The 26,741-nt window shown below is 35.6% G+C and overlaps 1 protein-coding gene across 3 annotated transcripts in view; it reads right to left on the bottom strand.

Annotated features, from left to right (window-relative positions):
• Nucleotides 1-10,335: 10,335 nt before the first annotated feature.
• Slc12a2 (solute carrier family 12 member 2) overlaps nt 10,336-26,741 on the bottom strand; it is a 76,160-nt gene continuing 59,754 nt past the window's right edge. Inside the window, exons 20-27 of one of the 3 annotated variants that reach the window (XM_090340119.1) lie at nt 25,143-25,268; nt 22,429-22,476; nt 20,888-21,010; nt 19,083-19,194; nt 17,507-17,593; nt 16,495-16,630; nt 15,702-15,769; nt 10,336-13,138 (exon numbers count right to left, since the gene is read on the bottom strand). In XM_090340119.1, the coding sequence (XP_090196245.1) occupies nt 13,003-13,138; nt 15,702-15,769; nt 16,495-16,630; nt 17,507-17,593; nt 19,083-19,194; nt 20,888-21,010; nt 22,429-22,476; nt 25,143-25,268 (836 nt within the window). In that variant the 3' untranslated portion in view covers nt 10,336-13,002. Of the gene's footprint in view, nt 13,139-15,183; nt 15,303-15,701; nt 15,770-16,494; nt 16,631-17,506; nt 17,594-19,082; nt 19,195-20,887; nt 21,011-22,428; nt 22,477-25,142; nt 25,269-26,741 lie in introns of those variants that run through there. The other 2 variants (XM_090340117.1, XM_090340118.1) reach the window with 2 other exon arrangements.

Here is a 26,741-nt window from a genome sequence, read left to right as displayed (position 1 = left end):
TGAGGTCCTGCACAGGAGAATCCAATACCCCTTCAAATGACTCCATTAAGGTCACCATAGTGGAGGTAAGGATTTGAGACCAGTGGCATACACTGAGGCTGGATATGGGAGACCAGTGCTTGCGTGGAATGAAGTAAATATTCTGTTGGCACAGGAAATACTGCTGGTCCTGGTCCTGCCAGGATTGACCCCAGACCCTAGGGGCTTGGGGTATGTGATGTCTAGCATGAAGACATGACCTGGGAAACTCTTCTTGTGAGATCCTGTTATTTCTGTGTCAGTCAGTTAAGAATCTAAGACAATAAAAGAATGTCAATGGAAGAACCCCTTGCCTCTTAAGTAGAAGGAACTATGGGCATTTCCGGGAAACTTGACTGGGAGTAGTGAGGGCCAGTCCTTAGAAGGTATGAACAGCCAGCATTTCCCATAGCCATGGCAGATGTCTGGTGGCATGACCCCAGACCACTGTTGGGGACTTACCAAGCCACTTAATGAGACATTTGTGTTGGTTCAGTTGGCTGTTGCTAACTGCAACCTGAGGCAGTGTGATGCAATAATACCAGAGCCAGGGAAAATCAGAAAATCCACAGACAGGTGTAGAGAGGAAGAGAAAGTTAGTGGGACCAGGGGTCCTAAGATTTACTGGCACTGGGGCCCTGAGTTCCCACTAGGAAACATATTACAGGGAAGGTTACCATGGGTACATGCAAAAAAGAAATCATCTATACTAATGTTACAATTCAAGCCAAAAGAGTTTGTGAGAGACACTGTCTCCCTTATTGTTCTGAGATAAGAGACTAAAACCCAGGGAAAGTCCAGACATGAAGGTCTACCTTATTTAGCCCCCGATGCCAGGCTATCAGCCTTTTTGTCCATCCTTCAAAGCCCCCAGCAGCCAAAGTCCAGAACCCAGTCTTTCCAGCACTGCAGAAGGGGTGCAACACCTCAGCCTTTTTATCCTCTCTAGAGCTGTCTGTTTTAATCCTTCCATGGCCAGCTCAGCATGAGGTATCACCAACTCCCCCTTGCCAAGCCTGCAAGTGTCTAGATCAGAGTTTGCCTACTTGCTTCTCAGCCAGTCTGATTAGAGACCCCTGTGGCAGCATTTCCCACTCTGCTCACACCCTTTGCCCCATGGGAGCACTCAGACTGACAAGACCCATCCAATTTATCTAGAACTTAGAGAGGTACTTAGTGAAGACTGAGTGGCACTGTGGCTGAAGTGGTAGAGCGCTAGCATTGACCTGAAGAGCACAGGCATAGAACTCGGGCCCAGAGTTCAAGCCTCATGACCCACAAACAAACAAACAAAAAACCCCACTGGTGTGGAGACTGGCCTGGGATAGGGAAGAAAATCCCTTCCAGGTCTTTGTACCCAGTGCACTGAGGATTATAAAGTGAGCTGTGTTGTTGCTAAGAGGAGGAAAATACAAGAAAATAAAAGATTGTTAGGTTTTTTCCCCTAGTTGGATCCCCTTTATGCTTGTCTCTGTCACTTTGTTGCTCTAGCTAGGAATTCCAGTACTATATTGAAAACACATAGAGAGTGGACATCCTTGTCTCATTCCTGATTTTAGAGGGAATGGCTTTAACTTTACACCATTAAGTATAATGCTGGCAGCAGGTTTGTCATCCATAGCCTTTATTATATTGAAGAATGTTCATGGATTCCAAATTTCTCCAGAGCTTTTATCATAAAGTGCTGTTGAATCGTGTCAGATGCTTTTCTTGCATCTATTGAGATGATCATATGGTCCTTGTCTTTGCTCCTGTTAATGTGCTGAATTATATTAGTTGACTTACTCATATTGAACTAGATTTGTACCAATGGAATAAATTCTGTTTGATCAAAGTATATGCTTTTTTTGGGTTAGTTGCTGTATTTTGTTGGCCAGAATTTAGGGACTTTTGAATTGATGGGTCTGTAGTTCTCTTTCTCTGATAAGTCCCTACCTGGTTTTGGAATGAGTGTCATGCTGGCTTCATAGAATGCATTAGTTTGATCTTTCCCTTTCATTGAAGAATTTGAGGAGCATTGTAATTCCCTTTTAAAGACCTTATAAAATTTGGCTGTAAATCAGGTCCTAGGCTTTACTTGTCATTTCAATTTTATTATTGGTGTATTTGGTTGGTTTAAATCTTCTTGGTTCAATTCTTGAGAAATGATTTTATTTCTCCCGAATTCTCCACTTTGTTGGCATAAAGGTTTGCAATGTATTCCCTTAAAATATTCTGAATCTTGCCTTTTTCTGTTGTGATATTCCTGTTTCATCTCTAATTTTATTAACTTGGATGTGTTCTCTTTAAGTTTTTCCAATATCCATTTTGTTAATTCCATGTTTTCTTTTTTTTAGTCACTACATTGTTTATTTCTGGCTTGGGGTTTGTCTTGTTCTTATTTTTCAAAGAGTTTGAGGAGCATCACTAAAATGCTGATTTGACATTTCTCCAGTTTGTTGGTGTAGGCCCTTTGAGATATAAATTACCTTCTGAGCATTGCCTTTGTTGTGTCCCAGTGGAGGTAATATTTTATGTGTTTATTTCTATACAGTTTTATAGTGCTTGAATTTCCCTTTTAATCTCTTTGCAGATGATATGATATGATCATATATATATATATATATTTTTTTTGCCAGTCCTGGGGCTTGAACTCAGGACCTGAGCACTCTCTTTGGGCTTTTTCTATGTATGTAGTTCTGAGGAATCAAACCCAGGTCTTCGTGCATGCTAGGCAAGCACTCTACCACTAAGCCAAACTCCTGGCCCGATATGATCTTATATTTAAAGAATCCAACAGTGTGAGACTCAAATCAGGACAGGACTCTCAATTATAATAGCTCCAAAAATACCTAGAAATTAACCAGAGATGTGAAGTATCACTATTGTGAAATTTTATCATAAAATTTGAACAAAAGGTGAAGCAGGTTTAAGGAAATGTAAAAAGGTTCCATGTTCCTGGGTAGGAATAATTAACATCCTAAAAATGGCAACACTGCCCAAAAGCTTTCTACAAATTCAATGCAATACCCATAAAAATCCCAAAAACTTTCTTCAAAGAAATAGAGAATGCAATCCAAAAATTCATATGGACTCTAAATACCAACAACAACCTTTAGCAAGAACAGTTTTGGAAGCATATCAATACCAAACTTCAAACTCATAACATTATAAAGCAATAGTAACGAAAACAGTTTAGTACTGGCACAAGAACAGGCATAGGGCCAGTAAAACAAAAAAAGAGTGTGGGATAGGGGTAGAGTGCTTGTCTAGCATGCATGAAGCTCTGGGTTTGATTCTTTGGTACCACATACATAGAAAAAGCTGGAAGTGGTACTGTAGCTTAAGTGGTAGAGCACTAACCTTGAGAAGGCTCAAGGACAGTGCTCAGGTGCCCAGGCCCTGGTGGCAGAAAGAGAGAGAGACAGAGAGAGAGAGACAGAGAGACACACACACACACAGAGGGACAGAGAGAGAGAGACACAGAGAGAGAGAGACAGAGAGACAGAGAGAGACAGAGAGAGAGACAGAGAGAGACAGACAGAGAGAGAGACAGAGAGAGACAGAGAGAGAGACAGAGAGAGAGACAGAGAGAGACAGAGAGAGAGACAGAGAGAGAGACAGAGAGCGAGAGACAGAGAGAGAGAAAATATTTGGAAAAAATATTAAGGGAAGTAAGCCAGACTCAAACATACATAAGTTGCATGTCTAGAATATGCCTATAAATCTATAAGTAAACATGGGACATGACAAATTATACAAGTCTCTAGAAATTCACACTGTGAGACCAAAGGAGAATATTCATAGGAGTGGATTACAAAGACTAAATAGCTATGTGCACAGGATCATGCAAAAAAATGTTTTACTAAATTAATCCTAAGAAATAGAAATAAGAGAATAGATTGCACTCTATCAATCAAATTTATATGGAATCTTTCAGGAATTAAGTAGATGCTTTAGATTAAGCTACACTTTAATATAAGCACCCTTCCCAGTATGTTTACCTTGTTATGATTTATGGCCTCTTTTAATTGTATAATTATATATTTTAGTTGGAAAATAATAGAGAGGGGAGGCTCTGGGCACTTTATGGTTCTATTCAGTTAGGCTCTATATTCTATTTAACACTAAATCCTTTGACTCTTAAAAAATATTTTATTCTTAAGGTATTGTTTCATAAGTCGGGGAATGACTACTTCTGTTTTTTTGGACAATGTCACCCTTCTTCTGCTTTTCTTTAGCTCCCTTTAACCCTGTCCCTACTCAGAGGTGCTTAGTTCATTTTCCACAGTGTCTACTGAGTATGATGATGCATTTGTTCATTTGGCTTCCATTTCTGTGCCCTCCAGGACAGAAAAAAAAAACAACAAAACACCCCCAACACCAATACCAACCCATGTTTCCATTTCCTAGACTTCATTTGGATAAATAGTATTTTAAGTATTCATAAGTGTTGTTTTGGGCATTTTAGTCTCATTGTATATGACTGTCTAGAATCCTGAATAATGTATCATGCCCCTGTGTATTTTAGATCTAGCTTCTGAAAATGAGAAAAGGTGCAGTTTGGGTCTCTGACCTGGCTTACCTCATCTGATTAGTTCTAATTTTCTAGATTCATCCATTCCCCTGTAAATGACCATAAATATTCTAATGGATGTGTAAAATTCCATTGCGTGTAAGTAGGGCACCTGGGCTGTTTCTGTAAGTTGGCTATTGTGAACAGTGCAGCAATGAACACTTGTAATGTTCTAGGATGATGCCCAAGAGAAGTACGGCTGAGTCATAGAGTTTATGTTTAGTTTTTTGAGGAACCTCAAAACCACCATCCAGAGTGGTGTACTTGTTTACAGTCCCGTCAGTAGTGTAACAGGGTAAAAGGGTTTCTTTTTACCCGCCCTTGATTCTTTAATCGTTATCCTCATTACCATCCTTCTGTAGTTGTAGAAGGAGTTGCCATTTAACAAAGCAGTTTATGAATACAATGTATCCTGATCATTGTCACCCCTTTAAACATTCTCACCCATCCCTCCCTTGCCTTCTCCTTCCCCCACTCTTCTTTTGTAGGAGATACATTGGATTATGTGCATTTTCCCCACTTACCCTTGATTTTTACCCCACCCCAGCCAATACCCACTTCCTGGTGTTTTGTTTTGTTGAATGCTGATTTTTGGCTTTTTAAGCAATTACATTAGTTGAGACCTTCCTTGAATCTACCATATTTCAATGAATATATTTGTATACACTTGTATACCACCTAAGGTTTTTACTTGTGAGTGTCCAAGTTAAATCTAGCTTCTACATAAAAGGGAAAACATGCATCCTTTGTCTCTCTGGGCTAGACTTACCTCACTTAATCTTTGCCAAGTCTCCATTTCTTTACAAATGATACAGTATCATTCCAATGGATGAACAAAATTCTACTGTGTCCATAAGCCACATTTTCTTGATCCATTCATCCAGTTTCATTAAGAGCTACTATGGGAAATATTCTTGAAGTAGAAGATAGAACCCATTTCTTTGTATCCCAAGGATTAGTTCTTGATCTAACATTTTTATGTCAAGAGTTGTACTTTTAAGACTGTCTTAGGGCTGGGGGTTTGGCCTAGTGATAGAGTGCTTGCCTAGCATGCACGAAGACCGGGATTCAATTCCTTGGTACCACATACTGGAAAAAAGCCAGAGGTGGTGCTGTGGCTCAAGTGGTAGAGTTCTAGCCTTGAGAAAGTCCAAGGAAAGGCCCTGAGCTCAAGGCCCAGGACTGGGGAAAAAAAAAAAAAGAGACTGTCTTAGGATTTGCTGAAGATGGTACATGGGATGAGTTTGCAAAAGATGGTAAATTTTACGTGGTTTATCAAATACAGAATAGGCTCCTTTCAAGAGGGATACTACAAAGTTCCTCGATTCTTAAACTACTCTGGTATTATTTGGGTGAATAATTGTTGTATCCTTATTTTTGGGACTAAGCATAATTGAGTAAAGCCAGTTCCGGTCTTTCTACTGTAAATTCAGATACATAAAGGTTGCGTGTTGTGTGTGCATGTCATTCCTTAGGTTTGAACATTCTTGCTGTTCCTGAGCTTTTTCTTAAGGCTAGCACTCTATTATTTGAGTTACAGTTCTACTTTTGGCTATTTGGTGACTAACTGGATATAAGGTTCTCATGGACTTTTCTGTCTGGGCTGGCTTTGAACTACGATCCTCATTAGCCTCCTTAGTAGCTAGGATTACAGGTGTGAGCCATTGGCCCCAGCTAAAGGTTACTTCTATAATTTTATTTTTTTTCTGTAGTCTTTGCTGCTTAAAGTTTAACATAAATATTTTGATTTTTTTTTACTTGGAGTTAATTATAGGACTTTAATTTCTGGTAGGAAGTTAACCGATTCTGATGGTAATGCTTGGTCAATATTTCACTTATTGCTTAATTTTTGACCCTGCTAATGGGGTTGCGCTCAGGCAAGGCATTGTGAACTACTGGGTAGTGTTTGATGCCTGCTTCTTTGGATCTTTATGGTCAACCAGGCATTTGTACTGCGACTTTTTTTCTAGTATTTCTACTAGAAATTAATAAAGTCCAGGACCCAAACTGTATATTATTGAGCTATAAAGGAATCTAAGTATTTCAGTATCTTGCTTTTAAATGGAATCATTCACAGAAAGTAACATACTTTATGAGAGTTCGGTTAACATTTGCTTCTATTTGGAGCTAAATAAAACCCCAAACATGCAGAATTTTCTTCAAAAACCTGAAGTGAACTAACATCAGTGGTGGGATTTGTTGCGGTTTTGTATTAAATTTCTATAGGCCTTTTTTGTTGTTTTGATTGTGTTCTTAATTTACTGAGGAGAAATAATGGTGATGTTTGAATATCCTATAGATATAATTATTAAGGACTATCCTGAGTCTTGGGAAAAAAAAGTAATTTGAGGTACATTAACGTTTTTTTAATGGAATTATTTTCAATGTATGGATTGCGATAAAATAGAAATTTAAGTTTTAAGATGTGTACATGTGTGTGTGTGCGCGCACCAGTGCCAGGTCTTGAACTCAGTGGCCTTGTGGAACTGTTTGGCTTTCTATCTCACTCTACCATTTGAGTCTTCATGGACTTTTCAATCCAGGCTGGCTTCCAGAGTAGCAACAATTACAGGTGTGGCTTGCTTTTGAGTGATTTTTTGAGGAAAACAAAATTGGTCTTCATGAATATTCTACAGGTACGCCCTTATTGCATGGCAATGGAAGTTGGCTCACAGTTGTACAGTTGTTATTACTGTGATTTAAATTACTTATGGCAATTTAAATGATTGGTGTTATTAACTAGAGGTGAGGTTGAGAGAATACAGTTAAGACTAATCCTCTTTGGTCAGAAAAAAGTATTAAAGCTGTTACTTGAAAACAGGTGACATTTTGAGGGGCTACTTTTAAAAAATGAGATGAGCTGTAGAAGAGTGGATTCCTTAATTTGACTTAGTGATAATTTTATATCTGGCAATAAGAGGTAAATAACTGGGAAAAGTCCAAACAGATTTGAGAATTTACAGTTATGGGAGAATTTAATTTTAAGGAAATAATTAGCAGGTCAAGTTGTATTGCTAAACTGAAGTCTGAATAGGGCAAGAGCTGATATGTTTAGGTAAGATGGCACAGCTAACTGAGGGATATTTACAGAAATAAAATTATGAGAAATGAAAATATCTGCAGAAACACTAGTGACTATAAAGTTATTTGCTTAAAATTATATAAGAAATGGACTGTTTTTGTTAACTGAAGTTAGAGGTCACAGTTATTCTTAAAGCGTAAGGAAGATAATGTGTGTGCTACACAGCTGGTAGGAAAGTGGCAATGAAGGTACCATAAGGGATCTTGTGTTGGTATGTGATGTACTTCAATTCAATGGCTAGACTTTTGGTATAAAAGCCTGTGTAACTGGTTAAGTAATAGGCTTCCAATAATTAAAAGAGGCAATGATTAATGGCATGGCTTTAAATAAATCTTTTTTAAACATTTTGCTCATTTGATAAAATTGTGGGTCTTGAGTACATATAACTTTAAAATCATGTGTGTACAACAATGTTCATTGCAGCACTATTCACCATAGCAAAAATATGGAACCAACCTAGATGTCCCTCAGTTGATGAGTGCATCAACAAGTTGTGGTATTTGTACACAATGGAATTCTATGCTGCTGTCAGAAAAAAACGACATCGCCCCATTTGTTAGGAAATGGAAAGTCTTAGAAAAAATCATATTAAGTGAAGTAAGTCAGACTCAAAGGAAATTAGGCTCAATGGTTTCCCTCATTTGTCATAATCAGTAGAAACCTTGGGCTCTACTAGCAGAGATCTGCAATAGAGCAAAACATTGATACATAAGGCCATATAGTATGAATCTAATTGAAAAGACCTCCAGGATATTGAAACAAAAGCCATACAATGAATGATTGTTGTCCTTAATGTACATGTTGTCTCTCATCTCTTTTGCTGTCCCTTGGTTATCTCATACTGTTACAGTATCTTACTTTGTTATCTGATATATTGGATTTATTTGTATTTGGTTATTTGAAATTGGATAGGGAAGGGGGGGAAACCAAGACGGGGGAGGGGGTGGAGGGGAGGGTAATGGGGACCAAGACATGTGAAAGGGTATCAATGTATGTGAATTAATGCACCTTCTATCTGGCAAATATCATGTAACCCTTTTATTAATTACAATAAAGAAAAGAAAAAGAAAAAAAATCATTTGTGTAGACAGATATGGAGATATGCTAGATGTAACTGACAATACCAACAGTAGTTGATATGATAGAAATATACTTTAGTCATTGTTTAAATAATATGTTAAACATGTGAATAACATGTTAGAGTTGCCTATGTAAATGAGTGCTTGATTGTTTTGTCTTGTATTAATGGACCTTAGATTGCAGGAAGTTTTGTTCTCATTTTGGAATGGAGGGGAGTCAATATGGATGCAAGCCTCTTTGTTACCGAGGGCATTCAGGCTAAAAACTGGCAAATCACTCACTCCAGTGTGGCTTCACTCACGGGGCCTGAGCACTGTCCTTGGACTTTCTCAAGGCTAGAGCTCTACCACTTGAGCCTCAGCACCACTTCCGGCTTTTTTCTATATGTGGTACCGAGGATTCGAACCTGGGTCTTCATGCATGCTAGGCAAGCACTTTAACCACTAGGCCAAACTCCCGGCCCCTCTTTTTCTTTTTTCTTGTTCAAAATTAGTGCTCTACCATTTGAGTCACAGCTCCAATTCTTGACTTTGAATAGTTAATTGGAGGCAAGAGTCACACTTTCCCACAGGGCTAGCTTCAAACTATGATTCCCAGATCTCAGCCTCTTGAGTAGCTGGGATTATGGGCGTGAGCCACTGGTGCCTGCACAACATAATGTTTTATATAAACTGTATTTATAGCATATGCCTAATTATTGGACACTGATAAGAAGGGAGAAGACATATGAAGGCATTCTGTCTGGTGAAGAATGGATAATCGTTCAATGTAATATGTAACTTTTCCTCACTGAGTTATAATGAGTACATAAAGTGAATACATGCTGTAATAAGCATAGCAAACCCCATGACAATGGTGAGGGTAGATTTCCAAAGTTATTGAAGTTGCTGACCAGCCTTAAAATGCTCACAAGTCATACAAGATAGCTACTGGCTAGTCAAGACTGTTTATCAGAAGACTGAGATGTGAGGTTCAAAGCCAGTCTGCAAGAAAAGTCCTCAACCATCAAAAAAAGGGGAGTAGAGGTGTAGCTCAAGTGGTAGAGAACCATCTGTGAGCCAAAAAAATCAAAGTGAGCATGCCAGAGGCACAAGTAAAAGCTCTATACTTGGAGGATTAAAAAAAAAAAAAAGGTATTGGTAATTCTCTTGTAATATATCTCTTGTAATATACCTACCCCAAAGAGGGAAATACTTTGCAAAACTGCAAATCAGCTTAGCAAAAGAAAACTAAATCAGCTTAACAAAAAAACCTTAGGAAAATATCAGATTATTTTGGAGAACACGAATCCTTTTGAATATTCTAGTTTCTTCATGTATAAATGAGGGATTTAGCCCAAAGACAAGCAGTATTAGAAAAGCGAAGTGTTAAATTCAGTCAAAAACAGTTATAAGGAGTTGAATTATACAGTCCAGTCTTTGAATCAGTGATTATTCCAAAGGACAAGGAATAGTGTACAATTTCAAACAATGTTCCCCAAGTATAAATATTCAGAGAAAGGTTTACTTATTCAGATGCTAAGATGTAACATCTACATGAGATGAACTCATTAAGCTAACATAGTTGATAGCACAGGTAAAATACAAGGGTAGACATTGAATAGTTTGAATGAATCCGCTTCCTTTATTGCAGTAACCTCTGTACAAGCCGCAACTGCAATACTCAAAGTTAAAACATTAGAAAAGCAGCTGTGTGACAGTTATCATACAGTATTATCAAAATATTACGTTTTCAACTTTAGTAGATAATAATCCACCAGAGCTCAAACCTTTAAATTATTTCCATAGTTTTAAAAAACATGTAATGTCAGAAAGCAATATAAAAAAGGATGTAAAAGGAAACCTAAAATACAAAGGAAACAATGTAACAAATAAATATTTGATTTAATTAACTGTTAATAATTAGCTCAACAACAACATTCTCTCTGAACCCACTGAATTCTTCACCTATAAAAACAACGAACTCAAATGCCATGGTATAATTACTTCTGAGTTATCACCAATGATTAGTACTATACAAATTTGGCATAAAATAATCAAAATTCAGCATAAATAAAGCAAAACAGCTTCACACTAGCTAGCATCTCTAAGGATTGCTGAAATTTTTCGAGTACTACATACAACAATCTGAAAATTTTTGACCTGGTGTGTTGTGTTAAGTGAAAAGAATGCATCTCTATAAGTGAAAACCTTCTTATGTTATTTCACACAATATTACCCTTCCTGTGTTATGCACGTTTAGATATATTTTATGTACTTTATCCACACACAATGCATGACATTTGGTTCATGTAATACAGATGCTTTTCTGAATGGGAAAAACCTGAAATAATAAAAAAAAGTAAGTGTACCTGTGCACATTTCAATATAGCAGCACTAAATCCATGCCCTAGTATCATTTAGAAAGTTCACACATAATGATGCTTATGAAAATTATGACATATCTACTGCCTTTCTCCCAAACATTGCAAAACCTGTGACAAAGGAACAATGCTGTTATGCTGTAATAAAAATGGTGTAAAAAATCAAGTACTTCATTTTATTAATATTCTGAATTTAAATAATCTGATCTCCAATTTATATATAGTTCATATTCATGCAGCAAAAAATGCTGCACGACTAGGAACAATTCTATACATAGAATCTTACTAGTAAGATTCATGAACCCTGTCTAAGTTCTCTACAATTGGAGCTTATTGATGAACACACTGTGTGGTACTTTACATGAGATGTTCTCCACATTGTACCTGGATGACAGCTGTGTGAAAAGGTACACTATGTCCTTCAAATCATCTTTATTCTCTGTGAAACCTACTGTCTGTGATCTGATTTTGAACATGTTTAACTAAAACAAAAAAAATTAATGAATCCTGATCATTGAAAAATGTAAAATACCAGAAACACAAATTTCATTATATATACACATATGCATCTGTGTATGCATATTGGTGTATGTATGAATGTATGTATGGTATATATACACATACACAGAGATATGTAGATATAAATCCCTTGAAATGTTTTTAGGAAATCCTTCCTTGAATAAAAAATGAAAAACTTCACATTAATAATTGAATATAAAGCTTTTAATAACAGTACTTAACGCACTGCCCAAACTGTAGACTAGTAGACTATGACGTCAAAACAGACATTTCAAACATACAAACTGGCAGTTTTTCTTGACACAAGTTTTGAAGTATTATGAATGGTTTAAATTTCAGTGTTCAGAATAATCTGCTCAAGCCTGAGAGTATTAAGACCAAGTGTACTTGACAATTGAATTAATTAAGCCTAAAAAATTTCATTAAGAAACCAGTGGTCCATTTAACCATTTGATAAAACATTTTAATGCTTATAAAGGATACTAGATGTAGTGTTATTGAAATACCCTATTACATAACATTGTTTTGTCTATAAATTTCTTCCAGAAATTTTCTGTTTATTAGAAGTCTCTCAGATTTGAGGGAAATTCTAGATCAGGACAAATCTCTTAAATACAAATGATCTTGAGGAATTTTGTTTCAAGAATGATGGTTTTTTTTTTTTTTTTAAAGCATAGGGTTCAGAAGTACTTAGGTAAATTTTCAACCTTTTCTTAAGTTTCAAATACAGATATTTTATGCCTCTTTCTCTTAGCTCTACATTTTCATACACTTATAGAATCCTAAACTTGGGTTCACTTTTTGGATATATGTATTTTTTCCATTAACTTGCCCTAATTCACATCTGTAAGTATCTAACAGATATGCTTTTACAAAAGTAATAGAAAACATACAGTACTCAACACTAACTGGTCAATGAAAGATGAAAAGCAGTGTCCATTATGTTTAAGGTGGAAGAGACTAACTAAAAGTAAAAATATCTAAAAGGTAGAATTTGACAGTCTATAAATTTATAAAAAAAGGATATATGGATGAAATTTGGTTAATTTCAGAAGGCACCTCAAGGCTAAAGGCTTTTTGTACTCTTTTCATCAATCAAAAAATAACACACTTTTATTGCTATTCAAGTAGCAAAGGAAAACTTTACTCTCATCAACTTCAGTCCAACAAGAATCATCATTCATTAAGATTGAGATATGGAACTGACTACAACTGAAGTCCCCACGCACACATCAATGGAACAACTTTCCTGTGTGCTTTCAAATTAATGAAACAGTGAGAGAAAAGTCACAGTTCACCACTGTGATGTTAGCATGTCAATGAAGATTTCAGTCACTTCACTAGGCACTGAAGTACCATTCTGGAGGGCAGTCATATGTAGTACAATTAAGAATAGAAGGTAAGGACACTCTGATGATTCCCTCGAACCAGGAGGATTGGTGGCAGGTCCTTAGAGAGAGCTTCTAACCATGCCATGTAGAGAGCACTAGACACAGCTCCTTTTCGTGCTACTGGGAGACTCCTAGGATCAAAAAGAAGATATTGAGCAGTGGCTTCTAAGTTGAGAGAAAAAAAAATTGTAAAGTTCCAAAACAGAAACTATACATTACAAAATTCTTCTGAGTGCAAGGAAATTATATATGTGGAACAGCAACTACTATGTTCTAGCACTATTCCTATGTTTTCAAGTTTCAAACAAAAGTTTTTTTTTAATACTTGTTCATTAGGATTAACAGACAACAAAATAGAGGATTAGAAACATCTGTTTTTTGTTTTTTAACTCCATGAGCGAGAAGAGTCTGAGGCCACAAAAGAGTATATTCCAAACAGAAAGACAGAGCAAGAAACCTTAAAGGAGGTGATGAGGAGGCAGAAAACAGCAGAGAAACTATTCTAGTGAACTGCAACAGCCACCACTCCCAAGTTAAGTAAAACAGTCTAGCCTACAAGCTGTGGGAAAAATCCCTAATAGCTTGCAAGCCATAATATCTGTACAAGGACTGGTCAGGACTGACTTTAGAAGGTAGCCTTGGTGAAGAAAGACATTCTGTCTGATGTCGGAGTGTGACATCAGCCTGTTGTTAGGAATGAGTTACGCTGGAGTCTCAGGATGAGGGGCAATCATGACTTAATGACTCCCAGAGCCATAAGACATTATGGAGAAGGGAGTGTCGGCACCACCATGCAGAGAATCCTACAGTGGGAAACTATGTCAGTTCACACCAACAGCAGACACCTGGGAAGCTTGTTTGTCTGTACTGGGTGACACAGCTTAGCATTTCCTGCTGGGCACACAGCAGAGGTTGATAGCCACTGTTTTCACAGATGGTGGGTTGCAGTGAGAATTCATAACAAGGCACAGATTGCCATTAAAAGCTGCTCCAGATGCAAGGCAGTGAAGGAGTCTGAGGACTTCCTGCAGGTCACACTGCAGAAGCATACATTACATTAGAGGCAATTGGGACTCTGAAAGCACAGGTGTGGCAGTTGTCTGTGCTCCACCCTCCCCGTGTACAAAAGAGGTAAGGAAAACTTTGAGTGGGAGGTCTATGAAGTACTCACTGTCCAGGGAATGTTCCCTGGATTTATATGCTGACTGCTGACACAGCCCTGCACCCTACAGCACTAAAATCATATCTGTACCATAACACTTGCATTCCCCTGTTCAATTTGAAATCATACTCATCCTGTTTCTAGAGCCTTTCCTTCTATCTCCAAGAAGAACTGTCCTCTTGTTCATATAACCTCAGTACCTACATTCTTAACTAGATTACATAATTTGTAACATAATTTGTTTGGAAGTTGAATTTTTTTTCTTTTGTTACTGCTTCTGTTTTTTTGTGCATGTGTGTGCTTATTAACCTTTACTTCTCTACTCACTTTTTTTTTTTTGTCCTTGGAAACTATTTGTTCAAGGCTAGTGCTCTGCCATGAGCCACAGCACCACTTCTGGCTTTTCCTATGTGGTACTAAGGAATGGAACTCAGGGCTTTATGCATGCTGGGTAAGCACTCTACCAAGCCACGCTCCCAGCCCTCCCCACTCACTTTCAACACAACATTAACTAGTCTCCTACTATCTCACTTCTTCGCCCCAAGTGAAGAAGACACTCACACTCAGTGTCTTGTGCACTGAAATTTGACAATTTAGCCATATTCAATCTAGTAACAGGAAAATGTACAATTCAGCCACTATCCAGTCATGAATGGCCACTGAGAAAACTACAAAGAAGATTGAAATCTCCAGATTTCAATAAACCTCAGTGAACAACAACAACAAAAATCACTGAACTCATGAATAAGCTAGAATTCCTATACACGAACAAGAATCGTATAAACCATAATACACATATTTGTACCTAACATTAATTTTGAAGTTTCTTTTTAAATAAGGGTATACTTGTCAACATGTATCTTCAGGAGAAACTTTCTGTCAGAATTTAGAAAATGAAAGCTATCTATGGGTAAACAAAATTCAAGCATAATTTTACACACTGATTTTACCTTATCTGTAATCACTTATCTGTGATCACTTATCCATAAGGTTGACTCTTAAGTTTCTATTCTTTACTATCTTCCCACATTTATCATCACCAACATAAGTGGACATTAAAGGTGTAGTACGAGTTTGAGGATGATCATTTGCAGTCTTTGGAGACCCAGGAAAATCTGAGTTCTAGTAGCTAGCTAATCAAGTTAAGCAGAAGAAAAGCCAAAGTAAGCACCAGATACAGGACTACTACTTTTCTTAATTTTCTAGCTTCCTGGGGTTATTTTCACAAGGAGGATGTTTAGGGTCCAAATTTTAATGTGGGATCTTCCTATCCCACACCCCTGCCTAAGTCTAGTTGGAGGTGTTTCCAAAGTTAGGTATTTTTTCAAAGGTTAGAAAAGTAAAGAATAGGAAGAAAACAGTAACTTTATATAAGAATTACTTAGATTCACATGAACTTAGAAATTTTTGGGTTCTCCCCTAACAAATGATTTCTCCCTATGCTTAATGCAATATATATATACATAGTGAGACCCTGTTTGAAACAAAAAGTGCATTTTCAGGAACAAGAAACATTAACAGACAATACTTACATGACAATAATATTAGCTGTGTTTGAATGTTCCTTTAATAATTCATTTAATCTGATCTGTCGATATGTCTGAAATGAAAAGGGACAAATATCATTGCTAGACAATTTGCAAAACTAGAATTTGTAGCTCAGAGATGAGACTGGAGCCCTATGGAGAGTGTATGCCTAGTATGGTTGAGCTACTGGGTGCAATCCTTAAATCATTAAAAAAGAAAAAATACAAAAAGGAGCGTAGTTCAAAAAAGAAAAAAAATCAAAACATGGTTGAATTTTGTTAGAATAAACTATCTGGCTGGGCAAGGTGGCTTATGCTTGTAATCCTAGCTACTTAGTAGGCTGAGATCTGAGGATAGTGGTTTAAAGCCAGCCTGAGCATGAACGTTCATGAGACTCTTATCTCCAATTTAATCGAACTTAAAGCAACTTTAATCTATATAGCAGATATCTCCCAGGTCAGATTATAGTGCTTGAATTGTTTTCTGTTAGGAAGTTTTTATATTGATCATGACTCATGTATTCATTTATTGTCTGTCAGTCATGGGGCTTGAACTCGGGACCTGGGAACTGTCCCTGGGCTCTTTTGTTCAAGGCTAGCACTTTGAGCCACTTTCTCAGATCTCAGTGTCTTGAGCAACTAGGATTACAGCTGGGACCCACCAGCACCGCACTTTGATTCATTTATTTATAAACTAACATGTTGAGTGGCAACTACCCCTTTATTTGCAATTATTTAAATGTAATAAAAACAATTTATAAAATGTTTAAAAAAATGAATGAATGAAAAGACAGAATACCTTGGTTTTATAAAGTTCAAGCTCATTGTCTGTTATTCGCCATGGTTCATCTTCTTTCATTTTATCTGCAATATCTTGTTCTTTATCATCTTCATGAAGTCTGAAAGGCTCAATCATCTCATCAAAAGCTACAATACTTAAAAGAACAGACAGGCCACCGATTACCTCATTTTAAATTATGTAACTTTACAACAGTGAATCTTAACTTAGGTTTTCTTATCAATTAAGTCCAAGGATATTTTGAAACAAATAAGGAGCAGACAGCCAAAAAATAAAAAACAAAACAAAACAAAACAAAGTAAGATACAAGGATCCATATATACTTACAAAAACAAAATACAGTGAAAGAACATGCACAAATATCTCTCTAATCTGCTACAGATATGAACACCTCTGAATATCAAAGCTGTTGCATATACTTCCATAAAGCAATCTCTTCCTGATTAAAACATTAGAAACTGTACTTTACTCTTTTCTATTTAAAATGAAATCTTTACAGAGCTTCATCATTTATTCAACATTTATGTGAGGATAATTAAAAATATGTGATACAATATAAATACAATTACAACTTCTACACAGTTTCCACGTAGACTATCCCAAGAGCACACATTTTCTGTAGTAGGAGAATCTTAATGGAATTACTACAGGCAAATGAATTCTTAGATTCTTCTATGCTAGCAATAAAACAAACAATGAAAAGTCAAAACTTATGTAGAGAGTTGAATGCTTATGATGGCTATAGAAAGGAACCTATCTAAAATGACAAAAACTGAAATTTCTGTGGCACTAACAATTTTTAGGAAGCACTTATAAAGCAGTAATAAAATCCTCTCTGAAAATTAAGACTTCAATGTTTACTACTAGTTACCTATCAATTGGCTTTACATATAATTAATAACTGGGAAGAGAAAAAAATCCATTTAGGTAACTATGTAATTGAATTATGTCTGAGTATTGTGTCCATAAACTGATTGGAAACCTGTACAGAATAATATATTCAAAAACTTACTTTTCTTTCTTCGGCTTAGTATTGATATCTCCTAGGACCATGATATCAGAGAAGTCTATTCGGAACTTGCTAAGCAAGGTAGCCATCCTAGAACAAAAAATGAACAGCATTTACGTATGTGAAAACTTTAAGTATTTTTTTATTGTACATTGGGCCCAATTTATTCACTTGATGGTGTCTAAATTATGTCAATAGACTACAGTTATATTCTTCTTTCTTGAAATCTCTCCTCAGTACTCAATAGAGGGTAGATGGAGAAGGAGAAAATTTAAAGTGTACTGATAAATGTTAGATTTAAGGAAAATTATTTTTAAAATTAGCACTGGATTATCCCAATTAAGAAGGATGTTTATCCAAATGTGACTTCCTAGGCCAAATAGAAGAAACAGCTGATGGAACAGCTGACTTTTTTTTTTTTTTTTTTTTTTTTTGCCAGTCCTGGGGCTTGGGCACTTTCCTTGGGCTTTCTCAAGGTTGGACTTCTACGACTTGAGCCACAGCACCAATTTTGCCATTTTCTGTGTATGTGGTACTGAGGAATCAAACCCATGCTTCATGAACACTAGGCAAGCACTCTACCACTAGGCCATACTCCTGTCCTAAGCTGACTTTTAGGGGGACATATATAGTTGCGATAAAACCTTGGTGACAATAAATGATATTTCAACATATTAGAAAACACAAACAAGATTTTATGGCTGATGATTTTTCTTTCAATTAACGGTATTAGGAAACAGACAAGCAAATTGCTATCCAACTTACTAAGCATTATAGAGTCCAAAAAATTCAAAATTAAGAAAATAAATATAAGCCAGAAAGTGTTACAGTGATTTAAGAAGGAAACATAATTTACTTGGGAGTGAGAGAATCAAGAGAACAATGCACATTCTGAAAAACTGAGGTAGGCTATAGATGAACAAGAGAAGAGGGAAGCTAGAGCTGGTCACTCACACTTATAATCCTAGCTACTCAGGAGGCTGAAATCTGAGGATCAGTTTGAAGCCATCCCTGGAAGTAAAGCCTGTAAGACTTTTATCTCCTATTAAAAACCAAAAAGCCATAAATGGACTTGTGGCTCAAGTGGTAGTTACAGGGCACCTAGTTAAGCCCCAAATACACACACACACACACACACACACACACACACACACACACACACACACGAACACACAATCATGCACAGACAGAGACAGGAGGGAGATGAGTAAATGCAAAGCCATGAAAGCCTGAAATTACAAACGTGCTTAGGATATGTGCAGAAAGACACACTGGATAGAGGGCATATCTGAAGGAGTAAAAAGTAAGAATGAAAAGGAACGTGAAGACATCATCAAAAACTTTGTTATATATTGCTTTAATATAAGAGTAATATGAATGGTCATTTCTGAATTGTCTAAATTTTATCCTATAAAATGCATACTATGATAATTGAGTACCATTAAATTAAACTTATGCTTCAGTATAAGATAGACCAACACGACTGATATTTTGTAGATTGTCTAAGCTTTATTTTATCAAATGTACACTAGGATATAAGATAATAAAGAGCCATTAGATTAATTTAAAATAAACTTACGCTCTCCGGTCATGGTCTATTCTGTTTATTTTTCCACCAATGAATACTCTGATCTTACAGTCCTTCCACTTTTTCTTGGTAGTCAGAAGATAAGGTATTAATAAGGTCAAACCTAAAATATAAAAATATAACAAATCATTTACTAAAATGATAGTTCCAACTTGGTCTCTATAAACATTTACCACAATTCAATATAAATAAAATTCTGTCCTGATGATTCAGTCAAAAAGCTATTAGGGAATAAGGGAAACTGGATAAGGATCGTCAAATAGTGTGGATCAAAAGGGAGACGGTAGGCCTGGTAGTAAGAAAATGAATCACGTAAGGGAGGATTGAAGAAATGGATAGATTAAATGATTCTAGGAGGAGTCAGGCTTCATACTGGGAGATTTTTTTCCAATGTCGTGTATACACAAATATGTGTATGATACATTTTCCAGCTCTGCCATCAGCCAGTTTAATGCCCTGATCTTTATTATTCGCCATGAAATGGGGGTTGCTAGATTAAAGTCTCCTTCCATGGATTATGTTTGCAAAGTGTAAACTACAAAACTGAACCTGCAACATGGTCTTATTTCAGAAAGCAACTAAAAGAATGAGTGGGCATGATAAGTGGACATGGCATTTAAGGAAGATCTTGCTGCTAAATTCGGGCAACTGGAATATCAAAACAAGTAAGTAACAATTTATATCATAATGAAGATCTAAAATAAGAATCAATACATAAACACTGATAAAGAAGTTTTTCCTTACAGTCAAGTGCCAACTAACAAAAAGGAATGGTGGGAATGGATAATTCACCTTTTGACAACCAACACAGCAATAGCACAACAGCAATAGCTTTTGAAACATCAGTGGATGCTAAATATATATGTTTAGCTGAAAAACAGATAGTGTATTTATACAAAAACTTCACAAAGATCTGTAATCATAAAGTTGAAGATACAAGCAACTTTTCAGTGAGTAAACTAGGCAAAAATACCACTTGAGAGGCTGGGAGGTTGGCCTAGTGGTAGAGAGCTTGTCTAGCATGCACAAATACCTGGGTTCAATTCCTCGGTATCACATATACAGAAAAAAGCCAGAAGTGGTACTGTGGCTCAAGTGGTAGGGCTCTGGCCTTGAGAAAGCTCAAGGACAGTGCTCAGGCCTTGAGTTCAAGCCCCACGTCTGGCAAAAAAGGAAGTAGTGCTGAGACCCAGAGTTCAAGTTCCATGACCAACCAAAACAAAGAAAAGAAAAAACAAAACAACAACAAAACAAAAACAAAAAGAAAAAACAAATTAAAAAAAAAAGGATTCATCTGATACATTGTACATATGCATATTTGTTTATTTGAAATAGGATAGGGAAGGGGGGAAAACAAGATGAGGGGTGGGGGTGGAGGGAGGAAAATGGGGACCAAGACACGAGAAAGGTTATCATTGTTTTTGAAGTAATGCACCTTCTAGCTAGTGAATATAATGTAACCCTTCTATTATTACAATAAAAATATAAGGAAAAAAAGGCAAAAACAACAAAAACAAATAAAAAAACAAAAACAAAAAAAACTTGACTCAATGGTTCAAATTAAGTCCAGTGACAGGACAGATTAGCAACATCAGCACTATCCTGCTAAGACACAGAAAGAAAAACATGGCACCATTCCTGTGATATTTCTGTCCAAAATGAATAATTTAATTGCAATGAAACATCTCATGGTAGTCTAAATGGAGTGATATTTCTACAAAACTTGCCATTTTTAGTACTATTTTCACATATGCAGTAAGTTTTAAATTATCTAAAACATATACTAATGGTATTACCTCCATCATCAAATAGCCACCAAACATCAATAGTATTCTTTCCTTGTTTTTTCTGAAATTGTGTACTAGCTTCAAGGAGTTTTTGATCAGCTACATTTAAAGGTGCAACAGGGCCTTTGGATTCTAAAGGATCAAGAAAAAAAAAAGATGTGAGAGAGGTAGAGTCCTTTTCGTTGCATTTCTATAATTTCCTAGTTTTGTATATTTAAATGTTTTAATAAAGGTAACTGTATATGGCATCCATCATAAGCTTGCAGTAGTTTATACTTAAATATACTTCAAAATGTTTATGCTTTCTTATAATAGCATTCCTCACTCAAATTATCTTGTTTGCTCTCTAATACGATGGTGCGTTCTGATGAATGTTAGTGGAATCAATCTTATACCACTCAAAAATTACACTTTGCTAGTGAAGACACTTTAGGTTAACTGGACAAATCAAGTTTATACCTGCTGTGTGAAAATATTTCTTTTGCCATTCAGAATCCCAGTGATTTACAGCTCACACAGCATTTTATTTAAAAAGTAAAGTTATCATCAGTATTATAAATGACAGAAGGGAGTTGAAGATATATCAATAACATCTTACAATGAACACAGTAATACCTTAGGGTAAGGATCAACTCCTTCATTTTTATCTTTCGTCCTTTCAATACGTGATACCCAATTCTAAAACCATATAACTCTTACATCTTTCTTACAACTACAGAAAGATGATGGGAACTCTGTGGAAGAGAACCCCACTCTGCTGTAGCATTAACAGACTATATATACATATGTATATATATCTATACATGGATGTATGTGCATATATACATACATACACACACACATATATATATATATATATCCTTAGCCCTGTGAACAAGCAAATGACTATTACAAAACTCTAGTACTAAAATTGTAAAAGCAGAAATCCATAGAAGGAAATCTGCCCACTTTTCCAGGATGTCTCTATCATTCACTTTTCATGCTGCCATAATATATGCAAACATGACAAATGATTCTGTGTGATGGAATAATATGGCTACCAAACCACACTGCTCCGAAACTCTCACCTCTATCTCCTGCTCATAAAATTCATGTATGTTGACATGACTGTATCTCCCAAACGCAGCACGACTGTGAGAAATATTATAATTTTTAAATGAAAAATATATTAGTATCAAAATTGAGGACTCTGCTTGGTACAACTGATGGTAAAGAATTCAAGTGACACCTATTTCAGTGTCCCTACTTATCTAAACCATGCAGTTTAAATAAAAAGAAAATCAAGAATGGACTTTTCAGGTTGGAATATTTCAGAAATTCCATCATGATTTAATCAAGAACTTGTCTGTAATATGTCACTTTGCCCCAGGAAGCTTTAACTGTTTAACTGGAATAATGATAATTTTACTAATCTGCATTTAATAAATAACTGTAACATCACCTCACCATGGAAATAAAAACTAAGGTAAAAAAGAAAATAATAAGGTTGGAATTAAAGAGTTAACAGTATGAAGAAAGGGATTAAAATAAAATGATGAAAAAATGCCTGCCTTTTTTCAACAGTGGTTGAGTTGGTGTCTTGCCATCCTCTTCCTCATCTAGATTATGTTTAAAAAACACAAAATATTAAGTTAATTGTCTTTATATTCATAAAATGAAAAAGTAAAATAGAGTACATTTTTATAAACAGAACATAGCATGAAGCAACGGTCCATGAAAAATGATTAAGACTGAAGATTAATATTTTCTACACTGAGTGTTCAAGATCTTAGAAAGCAAATATTTTAGACTCTAAAGGTGAATGATTAACACTCACCCAGAAGAAGTGTGATGCTTAATATTGACTTTGTAGACAACATTTATGTTTTACGCATGCCACTGCATCACTGCTCAAGTGACTCAAAAGCAATTTCAGAAACACTAAATGTATGGGTATCTGGTTATTTGTACAAGTTAGTCACTACTGGAAATACTGAGGCATTTATTTCATCAGAGACACAAGTCTTTTGCTTCATATAAATGTAAGGTTGCATTGGATTGAGTTTCTTCAAATAAAAATTGTATATGTATACATATGTGTACATAAATAAATCTATTTATATTTCAATATTCCTTTTTTTCCTAGAGTTAACACTGTACTTATTTTCTGTTGGACTCAGGGCCTGGGTACTATCCCTGAGCCTAGCTCAAGGCTAGCACTCTACCACTTCAGGCCACAGCACCATTTCCAATTCTCTGGTTGTTAATTGGAGATATGAATCTCATGGATTTTTCTGTACAGGCTGGCTTTGAACTATGATCCTTAGATCTCAGACTTCTGGGTAGCTAGGATTATAGGCATGTGCCACTGATGCCCTGCTATTTTTCTATTACTTAAAACCCGAACTTTGAACTTGGACAGGGATCTTCAGTTAGAAACCCAAATTTCCACTATTACCTCTACCACTCTCCTAGTTATGTGAGCTTGAGCTGATTACCTAACTCCTTGATTTCCTCATCTGTCAAAGGGTTAGCAGTACCTACCTCTTAAAGTTATTGCTTTGTAAGTACTGATGCAAGGAGCAAGGGTCTGGCACACATCAAATACTTAAAGGGTGTTCTTTTTGTTCCCTTGCATATATATACACATATATATATATACACATATATATATACACATATATATATATACCTTAATAACCTAGAAAGACATAATACTGTACCTAATAACTACACTAATATGCTTCTAAGTCTACAGATCTTTTAATACTCATAAATTTCTCTATAGTATTTATGCTAATCTAGAGAACTGACCAAATAGAAAGCAAATATAAAACAAAGCTACACTATTTCTGAGTGCTATTTGTTATTCAAGTTATGAAAAAAGTAAATTATTACATTAAATTTGAAATGTTATTCTCTTTACAAAATAGGTAAGTTAGTAGTGTTTACTTTTGATAATTAAAACTATAACTATGGACATTATATATTTAAAAGAGCTCAGAAACGTCAAGAAAATCTTGGCAATTAAAAGTTGTTAAAGTAGGTTAAAACTATGTACGTTTGTACAATATAAAAGTGAAGAGAAATGTATTTGGCTAGTTCTTATTCTTTAAAAATTTAATGAGATCATAAATTTGTGAGATATATTATTAAGTTAACATAAGGGTAACACTAAAACTGGGTACACAGAATAGCTGCTTGATACATTACATTTTTCCCACCCAACACAACTATACCAATAATTCTTAGTAGACTGTAGAGAAAGGATTTGTGCTTAGGCAAGATAAACAAAAATAGGAAGAAATAAAAAATGTACAAATAAGTTCAAATAAAGCAGAAACTCAAGTTATCAGAATCAGTTTATGGAGTTTTAAAGCAAAGCAGAACAGAACTATAATCAAGCCAGCAAAGAACTGTAAGGGGAAATGGGTGAGAACTATAGACTCAACTTTTAAGCAAACAAGGAACATAAAAAAGTAAAGAATAAAAAGCATCAACAGGGGCTGGAGTTTGGCCTTGTGGTAGAGTGCCTGCCTAGCATGCATGAAGACCCGGGTTCGATTCCTCGGTACTACATACATAGGAAAAAGCCAGAAGTGGTGCTGAGGCTCAAGTGGTAGAGCTCTAGCCCTGAGAAATCCCAAGGACAGAGCTCAGTCTCTGAGCTCAACCCAGGACTGGCAAAAAAAAAAAAAGCATCATTAATTCTTTCAAATAATCTAAAAGGAGATGAACTATGCAGAGACATGCTTGCCTACAAATTATTTCAGAGAAAGAATGACTAATTTCAGAGAAATCAAAAGTATGCTATGGTTTGATGATTTACAGTGCAGATTTTTTTTCCTGTTGCCTATCAGCTGGGAATAGGACAGATGGAGATACTAGTTTGAACAGAGGTAGGAGAGTGAGGATGGGAGAGTAAGATTTGGAAGTCATCCCTCTTCCCTTTTCATAGATGAAAATAATCTAAAAGCCTTATGAGATTTGTTACTATGAATTTACCGTACTTTATTCCTATGCATCAAACTGAAATGTTTTCTTTAAACCAAATTTAACACACAGGACAATGTTAGTAGCTAATTCATTCACATAGTTTTGTTTTATAATTCAATTTAAACACTTTAACATAGGTAGTCATTGTGTAGCCCGTTTTGAAAGTGATTAAATTTACCTGACCAACTAGAAATCAACAGTGCCAAGTTAGTGACTTTATTATAACCACCATCTCCTCTGAAATAAAAGCACAATCATTAGTACAATTTCTTGTTGGAATAAAAATTACCTTTATGTGTGACAGATTTTTCTCCAGATGGTTTAGATGTATCTAAATCTGATTTTTTACTGTAGTCCACATTTAGTACAACATCCTTGGTGCCAGGTGATTTTTCTTGTGATGACAATAATTCTTCTGTAGACATGACAGTATTGAAAAGAGTAGTTAAGGTCATATTTTAATTGTTCAAGAGGCATTATATTTTTATTTTTTTATTTTTTTTCAAGTGGATTTTTTATTATTGTCTTCAACTATATGAGCAAAGGACTTGCAATTTAACAAAGAAGTTTCTAAGTACAATGCATCTTAATCAATATCATCCCTTTTCAACATTCACATCCATCTTTCCCCTGCTGACCCAGTGCCTCACTCTTCTTTATTTTGTAGGACATATATTTAATTCTTGGCTGCAGTATTTAAATATTTACAAAGAAAATACAAGTATGTTATCATGTAACCCTCTTTTTTATACAAGTTACTAGACTCAGGACACTATGGTTACTTACTAAAGTTACTGAAACATTTAAGAATAATAACATTTTAAGAATCATATAAATATTTTATTCTTGGTTAACAAACTTTTCATAGTAGTAATAGAAAAACATAATCTTAATGATCCAACAAGTTACCAAAATAAATTAAAATTTTCTATATCAATGTAATAATATTTTAATAAAATTTATTCATTTTAAAACATTTTATATAACTTGAATTCTTTAATTTTTAACCATATTTATTTGTGAAACAAACATATTAATAATTTATTGTAAACAGACACTATGCTAAACTATGGGGGAGAAAAATGATAAATTTCCATCTTTCTGATCTTTGAGGAAGTAAAATGATTATATATGTATATGTACATAGTTTTTTTTAATATTTTTATTGTAATTAATAAAAGGGTTACATGATATTTGCCAGATAGAAGGTGCATTAATTCACATACATTGATACTCTTTCACATGTCTTGGTCCCCATTACCCTCCCTTCCACCCCCCCATCTTGGTTTTCCCCCCTTCCCTATCCAATTTCAAATAACCAAATACAAATAAATCCAATATATCAGATAACAAAGTGAGATACTGTAACAGTATGATATAACCAAGGGACAGCAAAAGAGATGAGAGATAACACAGTACATTAAGGACAACAATCATTCATTATATGGCTTTTGTTTCAATATCCTGGAAGTCTTTTCAATTAGCTTCATACTATATGGCCTTAACCAGAATGAATTAAAACACAATCATTATATTATAAATGATTTCTTGAAAAAGTAAGTATGATATTGTTTGAAATGCCTATACATTTAAGTATGTGAGTTACAATAAGGTAGATAAAATATTTGAGTTAGGCCCTAGGGAGTAAGTAATGTCTCAAATTCGTATAATAATATAACTAGTAGATAAAAGAAGACATACATGAGGCTGGGAATGTGGCTTAGTGGCAGAGTGCTTGCCTAGCAGGCATGAAGCCCTAGCTCGATTCTGCCATACCATATCAACAGAAAAAGCCAGAAGTGGCACTGTGGCTCATGTGGTCCAGTACTAGCCTTGAGCAAAAGTAGCTCAAGAACAGTGCCCTAGCCCTGAGGTTCAAGACTCAGGG

The sequence above is a fragment of the Megascapheus bottae genome, chromosome 10 (assembly GCF_031878675.1).
Source record: "Megascapheus bottae isolate mThoBot1 chromosome 10, mThoBot2.hap1, whole genome shotgun sequence".
Classification (NCBI taxonomy): Eukaryota; Metazoa; Chordata; class Mammalia; order Rodentia; family Geomyidae; genus Megascapheus; species Megascapheus bottae.
Note: the sequence above shows the minus strand (reverse complement) of the source record. Positions and strands in the feature narration are given on the sequence as shown.